This window comes from Notolepis coatsorum, assembly GCF_963971535.1.
Source record: "Notolepis coatsorum genome assembly, chromosome: 10".
Classification (NCBI taxonomy): domain Eukaryota; kingdom Metazoa; phylum Chordata; class Actinopteri; order Aulopiformes; family Paralepididae; genus Notolepis; species Notolepis coatsorum.
The window spans coordinates 124,783,854-124,793,006 of NC_140174.1; the positions used below are offsets into that span (position 1 = coordinate 124,783,854).

The 9,153-nt window shown below is 46.8% G+C and overlaps 1 protein-coding gene across 1 annotated transcript in view; it reads left to right on the plus strand.

Annotated features, from left to right (window-relative positions):
• The window catches only part of znf131 (zinc finger protein 131), a gene marked incomplete at its 3' end in the record, with an annotated part of 68,713 nt that extends 67,542 nt beyond the window's left edge, over positions 1–1,171 (plus strand). The window contains exon 9 of the mRNA XM_084323173.1: positions 548–1,171. Within this exon, the coding sequence (XP_084179299.1) occupies positions 548–1,171 (624 nt within the window). The remainder of the gene's footprint in view (positions 1–547) is intronic.
• Positions 1,172–9,153: the final 7,982 nt, after the last annotated feature.

The following is a 9,153-nucleotide window of genomic DNA, read 5'->3' on the forward strand; positions in this document are numbered from 1 at the left end:
ATATTTGTCAAAAACGTTACCTTTTGTGGCTTATTATCGCGAATCATAACAATTATTGATATGATTCATTCAGAACGCTGAACTTTGAACCCCCCCAGTCTCTGACAGGAAGTGTAGTTCGGAAAAATTCCAATGCTGGTCGACAGCTATGCATGTCCTCTACAAAATGGCAGCAAAAAGACTACAATTCCCATGGTTCAAAATGTCCATTTCCGTTTCAGGCTTGGAATAGACGATCGAAAACTTAAAACTGTCTTTTAACACTTTTAACCTATTGCTAAACTAACGTATTGATGATAATATACATTCTACATGCTTTTGTGACATGTTAGTGATGTTAATACTTGAAAACGTTTGATTTTAAAATCACAAATTTTTTGCATCACTCTGAAAAATATGGATCTATGACCATAATGTCATTTTCGGGTCGGTACCGACTCTAAGGGGTGGAACAGGTTAACCTTGACGTGTATTTGTTACAATCGTCTAGTAAATGAAATGAAAAAGAGCGCTTCCTCTCTGACCCCTGACCTCCTCTGACCTCCAGGTGTGCAGCAGCATCTTTAACAGCTGGGACCAGTTCAAGACCCACCTGGTGAGCCACACGGGGGTGAAGCCCAACCACTGCACGCTGTGCGACCTGTGGTTCACCCACTCCCGCGAGCTGCAGAGCCACCTGAAGGACATGCACGGCGTCCTGGAGGACAACAACATCCTGCTCACTGAGGACATGGTCGCCGTGGACCCCGCCCTCGCCGCCCTCGCCATAGCGACGGAGAGCATCACGGGGGCCGGCGGCGGGGAGACGGTCCTGCTGGGCGACGGCGTCCAGGTGGAGCACGTGACGGTGGAGCCGGGGGACGAGGAGGAGGAGGTTGAGGAGGAGGAGGAGGAGGAGGAGGAGGAGGAGGAGGAGGAGGAGGAGGAGGTGACGACCACGACCACGGTGGTGATGGAGGGCGGCATGGCGGAGATGTGCGAGGAGGACGTGGAGAGACTCCAGGAGGCCGGGGTGCAGATCCAGGTGGTGCACGTGACCACGGGGCAGGCGGTGGAGGAGGAGGTGGAGGAGGGAGGGGAGGCGCTGGGAGGGGCGGAGGTGGAGGAGGGAGGGGAGGCGCTGGGCGCGGAGGAGGGGAAGGTGGAGGAGCGAGTCGTTGCGGACGTATGAGATAATGAGCGGGCGGCCTCTCGCCCGACGCACGTAGACGTGGCGCGCTCGGCGTGCGAACGCGGCGGACGGAGGGGGGAAAGCGTGGCGCGCCGAGGCCTAACGGTCATGTGCTTAAGATGGACGCCATAGCATTCTTTAGCGTTGTCACGGGAACGAGTGTTGGAAAACGTCCCGTGATGATGGTGACAAGCTAGTTTCCGTCGCAACGTTTGTGAAAAGCCACGCGACTCAAAAGGCTGTACGTGATGCCAAAAAATTACCTTTTCAAGAATGTCGCTTCGAATGTCGCTTCTCTTTCTGTCGGTTCTTCGAGCTCCGTAGCCCTCTGCGGACCCGGGGCGACGGGCGGAGCTTCGAACGGGGAGACGGAGACATTTTGCAAAACGTCCCGCTGTTTTCTGTCGTACTGGAACGCTCGGTCCCCTCTCTGGGCAACGGATAGAGACGATGGTCAATGTTTTGTTTTTGCATTCGATGATGTTGTATTTATTTTTGCGCCTGGTCTCTCGAGACCTCGGATTCACCAGAGCCTGTTGAAGAACCAGGGCATATCGTCTGTCTCCTTTCTTCTTCTTTGACCTTTTTTGATTTAGTCTTTCTCGTTTTTACTTTTCCACTGCATGTTTGTTTGTTTGTTTGTTTGTGTCAATCATTTTGCCAAGACAATATGTCGCTGGGGACGAAGCTGAATGAAATGCAGCCGTTTGCAACTCAAAACACACACAGCAGCTGGCGTGGTGCTGGCATGGTGCTGGTGTGGTGCTGGTGTGTTGCTGGCATGGTGCTGGAACCCAACGGCGCCGCCCCTTTTCTTTTCTTCCTCCGAGCATCAGGGACGACACACGGGTGTCGTTCTTATTAAGTTCTTATCGCCGACATCGGCATCGACGAAAAGACCAAAACCAACAACAATGCATTTCTTCTACTCACAAGTACGGTCAAAAACCAGCCAAAGACAGCGATGGCTGTCACTTCATAGAGTAACTCCAGGTAGAAAATACGACACCCGCGTTCATTGGCTTGTTGAATTATACTGAACTAAGTGTACAGCTCTCTGACTTGTAGGACGGATCGTACTAATGCATTGTTAATTTGCTCTTTTCGTCGGCTTTGTTGACAATAATGAATCACACCAGTGTCATGTTCTCCTAATGACGCTTTGAACCCTGGCCTGTTGTTAGACGGAGGATTTAGAATCTGAATAAAAAGAGCATGCGAAATGGCTTCCATCTATCAAGAGCTTTATCTTCACAGAGCTTTTAGCCAGTAGCCTTGGGTATTGGATACATTACAACTGTCGTTGAGAGACTTAGTTTAGTTTGCATTTTTTGTGCCTGAGGCTCTCTCTCTCTCTCTCTCTCTCTCTCTCTCTCTCTCTCTCTCTCTCTCTCTCTCTCTCTCTCTCTCTCTCTCTCTTCTCCTGTGTTTGTTCTATATACCACAGATCCAAGAGCTGACTAACCAGAGACTGTTTTTTGTTTTATAGATTTCCATGAATTGTTTGTCTATGATGCCGGTATTGTATTTGTACAGAAATGTTATAGATATGTTATTAAAAGAATCGAGAGATTCGCCGATTGTCCAGGCGTTCTGACATCATCAAACCTTTATTTAAAACCCTTGTTTACAATGACTGATTGATTGATTGATTGAAAATTTTATTAACAGATTGCAGAATGGGTACAATACAGTATAGCTCAATACACACAATTGTTATGGGGATGCAGACCAGAGAAAGACTTTCGTCTTGTTTACATCAGGGTCCCCCATTTTCAATTCATCATAACATATATGACATACATGACATACACGTAGAGGAAACGGATGGTTGAAATAAAGAATGAAGATAATAACAGAAGATCTGCTCAAACGTTTACAGATTGATATACAATGGTTTGGGATCATTTTAAACTGTGCATAAAGGTTGGAAGAGTATCGATCTTTAAAGTGTGTTGAAGGATGTTCCGACTTCCGTGAGTCATGAGCTTTAAAGAAAAGGGCAGACTTTGCTAGACCAGAACAATCTCAGGGACCTTAAACACAAGCCAGTCATTTGAGCGAGTTAGATGGGGGAGCTCAGGAGGTAGAGCGGTCTGTTAATCGGAAGGTTCCCGGTTTGATTCCCTCTCATCCCGGGCAGCGTGTCAACGTGTCCTTGAGCAAGACAGTTAACCCCTAAGTGCTCCCGATGAGCAGGTTCGTACCTTGCATGGTTGCCTCCGCCTTGTGAGGAACAAAATTGTAAAGCGCTTTGGATAAAAGCTCTATATAAAAGCACCATTTACCATTTTAGATAGGGTCCAAAGTTCCAATCCAGCAACATTGGTAGGCAGGGACTACAGATGAAAACTAGCTCATTAGCTAATTCTGGCACATTTACATTGAGGTGGAAACTGAAGATGTTGATTAATGTGCACTGTCCCTGGGTAAAAAATAAATAAATAAATAGTGATGTAAGGTGGTAGTTCACCAGTAAAGGCTTTGTAAATAAATAAATACCAATGTTTATTGCATCTCTCGTCAAGAGAATGACCACCAACCTCATTATACAGGAATAGAATAATCATCCCGGGGGAAATTTGGCACAACAAATCTCTCACAGTAAACATTTAGGTAGACAAAACAAATCATGAATAAGAATAACAAAAAAATTTGCCTAAGAATAAGGAATAAAATAAGCCTAGGAATAACATAATAATAATAATAATAAACTACGATCCGGGATTCACATTTCACATTCACATTTCCGCTGTTATGTATCTACAATCTAATATAAAATATACAGTAAATAATAAAAATAAACAATAATAATAATAATTTATAATAATAAAATAAAAAATACAGATATCTACATTAAGTGTACAGTAAGTGTAATATTGACAATGTTGTTTTAAATGTAAAAGTCCAGGAAGATGGTACTGTCACTCTTGTCACTGTGCTCAGTGATGCAGTGAGGCGCAAGGATCCATTGTAAAGTCTGATGGCTGTCGGAATGAAGGACTTCTTGTGCCGTTCAGTGCTGCATTTAGGGAGTGTTAGTCTAGCACTGAACATGCTCCTGTCAGCCAAGTCTGTGTATAGTGGGTGGGAGGGGTTTTCCCTGAGCAAGGCTCCTCCACTCCGCCACCACTGCTAGAGAGTCCAGCTCCACCCCTACCCTACCACGTTATTGTGAAACGATGGTGAGTATCAAAGCTGTCGCCAGTAATGAACCTGAGGGCAGAGTGACGGAGCGAGTCGAGTGGTTTAAGGGTGGAGGGAGCACCATAGTCCAAGACTGATGAGAGAACTGCTTCAACGATCATCCTACTAATCCTATAGGAAAGCTGGTTCAGTTTCTGTACAAGAAGCCAATGTTCTGTCCTAAGGACTCTGGGTAATGGACAGAGACATGGGTCATTGTTTATTTTTAATTCTTTTTAAATTGCATTCGATGATGCTGTATTTATTTTTGCGCCTGGTCTCCCGAGACATCAGATTTCACACTAAAACCTCTCAAACAAATCATTCTGAAACCAATCACAAGTCTTTCTATCCAAACCAGGACTAGACAATCTGTGTAGGAGTGTGACCGGTGTACTCTGACGGCGTTGTGTTTTTTTTTTTTTTTTTTTATATTTTTGTACAAATCTTTCCATTATTCACAGTGTATCTTTTCACAGCATAGTATCCAACATCCAAGATTCGCCTTTTTCGTTTTTGTAGCAACATACAAAACATGTAAGAGACTCATACAAACACATTAATAACTGACATGGAAATAAAATAAAAATAAACACTTACAAAAAAAAAAAACATACTATACATTGTGCATATACATCCCTGTTATATATATATATATATACGTCATACGTTACATGTAGGCCGATCTACCTGCGGGCAGGTATGTGCTGCATCTTTTCTTTTCTTTTTTTTTTTCCCTTTTCCTTTTTTTCTTTTTTCCACGTTTCAGCTACGTATGTGTGTGTCTCCTATATACTTGTGTATCCCCCTATGTGTCAGTGAAAGCCTATATCTCAACTATGTGTATATGTAGGCGTATGTTGTCTGTCTATTTCCTATACATGAGTATGTGCATGTATGTGTGCCCCTGACGTGTATACCTTATCCTTGTGTATATGAGTGCGTGTAAACCTATTATGCACACATATGAATATGTGTATCCTAGATACTTGTATGTGGCTATATCTGCGCACATGTGAGTGTGATAGAGACATTGACCATTCCATAGACACCCCATCCGGACATAAAATATATGTACATATATACATAATATATCACAGAGCACAAGTATCATCAGATCAAATCCCCTTTTTCATATTCATCCTTGATGACGGCGTTGTGTTTTAAAGATGACAGACATGGAATGACTGTTGGTCGTATTTATTTTCACCTGTTAGGTTACAAGGCAACAAAATGCACCAGCATTAGGGATACAGTCATGGAATCTGCAGCGCGAGCTCTCTCTGTGCCGGAGGAGTGTAGCTTATTGCCAGCGGAAGAGTGCAAGAATGCTTCCGCATTCGTCACCGCACGCCAGTACGGTAATGCGCCTTTCCTTTCGCCCCGCTCAGACAAATGCATGTAGTACATTGCAATACAACGCAGCATTTCCGCGTACATTGCAACGAATCACTTGGAGTTTGAAAGTGATATCAGAAGAAACTACTCAACCTCGGCTGTCTTTAACTATGAGTGAACACAACGCATTGTAACGTTAACGTTAGGTTATGTATATAACCAAGTTCTGTTAATACTAGTGACGCTCAGCGTCATATTGCATATATCTCGCTTCAGCGTATATACACTGAATACATTTCAAAATGTACCTTTAAATGCCAGCATTCATCTGGCCACACCCCCATCCGCTTACCTACATAAGCAGGGGTGGTGCCACACACTCATCTCCTTCCCAACAAATTTCACCACAATGAAAAATCAAGGGCCGCAGCGGCGTCTAGACACTGAGCGTCACTAGTATTAACAGAACTTGGTTATATACATAACCTAACGTTCTGTGTCATACTAGCTCCCGCTCAGCGTCATATTGCATAGCAGGAGCTGAGCGGGAGCTAGAAGCTCGACAAATGTACCCCGCTGAGGCCCCCCACAACCATCAGATCAGGGAGGACCGAGCCCCCCCGACCCCCGCTAATGGAGGGCACCCCCCCTATTGGGGGCTTCACGGGAGGGCGACGGACCCGACCGTGCGTAGAGGCACTCAAGCAACTCAACGCACAGGGTGAGCAGACCGTGGCTTGACCCCACGACTACACACACGCACAACCCGCATGCCACCCGGGAACGAACGGAGGGAACAACCTCGTTACTGCCCCCAGAATCACTGGGTCAAGGGCAAACCCAACCCCGTGGCAAGGGACTGGACCCCCTGGAATGGGGGCCCGGAGAAGTCCATGATGCCAGCATCAAGACCCTACCAGGTGGGCACTTAGTGACCCCACCCCCCACATCGCCAGCGTATTCGGACAAAGGCCCCTCAGCCGAGCGGGCCCTGTCCCCCCAATAGTACACCGCCTGGCACACTGACCCTGCAGAACAGGCAGTCAGCATGGCCGTAAGCACACAAAAAAGGTTAACCAACGGAAGCAGGCAGCGCACCGGGGAAAAACCAGGCAACAGGCTGTTAACCCTAGCCTGGAGACTGCGGACGAGACAGGCGCCAGTAGGGGTGGGACGTTAAAGATCTATTATCAATAATCAAATAGGATCGATGCCACGTAAAAAGATCGATTCATATTGCGATACTCTTATTTTGAAAATCCGGCGACGGCGACGTCATCGCCCCGCGCCCAGTGTTGTGAAACTCCGTTTAACAACAGCACACAGAGCGTCACTAGAGCAAGACTATTGTGCCTATTCTACAGCTCTGTGACAGTGAATAGGATATTAATATCGAGAAAAAAAAGAAAAACAAACCAAAAACAGTGAACAGGAGGTCTATTTGTATTAAAAACAATAGATTGTTTTTCATTTAAATGTCTGGAAGAGCTCAAAAATAAAAATGTCAAATGATATTTCCATTGCCTTTTTTTTGTTGATTTAAATGTTACTGATTGTGTTAAATGGGCATATAATATCGTCTCATATCGATCGCAGGCACCTGAATCGAATCGTATCGTATCGTGGCAGACTGTGTGATATCGGATAATATCGTATCGTTGTCCAAAGAATCGATATCGTATCGTATCGTGATGAAACTGGTGATTCCCACCCCTAGGCGCCAGAGGGGACAGCTGAACACAGCCGCCCCGGCGGAAGGGGCGTATGCTGGCGTTGTTGCATGACCAAGCCTCCATTTATAAAACACCCCCACCCAGAGGGGTTGAGGCAGAGAAGGCTGACACGATTGGCAGACGTCATGAACGTGCAGGGGCACCCTCAACCGGTGAACCCGGGAGTTGACACTGCTCCAACACACCAGGGAATCAACCACCTTGGTGTTACCCAATGCGGTGGTTGTTCCTATAACCCCTCAAGAAAAAAACTCCAAAACACACCTGCGGGTATACACCGGCTATACCGCAGTACAAGTGTTTCAGTTTTCAAAAAAGGGTTAACCCAGGCCTACGGGTCGACGAAACATGACTTCGGACCGGGCCCGGCGATACGGGAAGCACAGGGTCACCAGAGGAGGTCAAAGACCACCCCAACAGGCCCCTCTTCGCCATGCGTGAGAGAGGAGCGAAAAAGAATGGAGAACCAGCCCCAAGCACACCGTACTTGGTATTCCCAGGCGGTCTCCCAACCAAGTACTAACCAGGACCAACCTGTGTAGCGGCCGAGATCTGACGAGATCGAGCGTGTACAGGTTGGCATGGCCGTAAGCCATTACGACAGTGCTGAGTAAAAAATTTACCCAACCAGGGTCTCCATAGCGCTTAACCCTGTGACACCCGGACCGAACTGGCATTTTTCCCCCTGAAAAAAGCCCAAGTCCCTCAGGGTACCAGAACAGCAGATCTGCATCCCCGGCGGACAACGGGTTCAACTGATCCGGACCAGCGTGACCAGAACCAGTCCTGTGCCCTAACCACGCCGACATGCCTACTCCAGGAGAAGGGGCAGATATGCGTGTTGATCCTAAACATGAAAAGAAGGCGCCACCCAGACGTTCGGGGCGAACCGCGCCCGGTGGCCCACCCCCAGGGCGTGAGACCCCTCTACATATGTTCAGATCCATTCCGTCATCATCCCCCAGATATGAACGAGAATCCGTCGACAACCAAAACAGGTCGTCGGAAGAGGAAAAACCTCCATCCCAGTTGCTTTATAAAAACGCCGTTTTAACCCCAAGCAACCAAGGCGTGCCAGTCAGTCGCCTGATTACAGAACACCCCGAGCTAGCACTATGCGTGCGTCGGGACACAACCACATCAACGAACAGGCTATTTAGACCTGTCATTGAATCCCCAAGGCGCCCAGGGGAACGACAAGAGGGGTGTGACACTTCCTAACTCCAACTCTTTTTAAAAGAAAAGAAGGAAGCACCAACAGTATGTATCCCAGTCTACACGGCCGGGGGTAATTTTTTTTTACATTTTTACATTCCACCACCCTCCCATAGAGAGGAGACGGAAATCCCCAGAGAGACTTCCCACGCGAGCTGTACAGATTGAAAAGAATATATTGCACCTTGAGCCATGTAAAAGTTTGGTTTTAGGGCTCTCCGGGGAGGAGGCACTGAACCCATACACACTCAATAATCGAATTGAATCGAATACACACACAATAGAGTAGGACTCCTTCTTGAGGTTCCACTCACCTTATCAATCTGAGGAGGAGGCTCTGTACTCCGAGGAGGCTCCCTCACATGGAAGGAGAGTCCCAACTCACAGAAGGCCCGAATAGGAGCTTCGTGAGGAGGAGCCCTGACCACCCCCCGTTTTAAACAGATCCATCATATGGACCTGAACAGCACACGGAAGTCCTACCAACAGAGACGCGCACAGTGACGTACT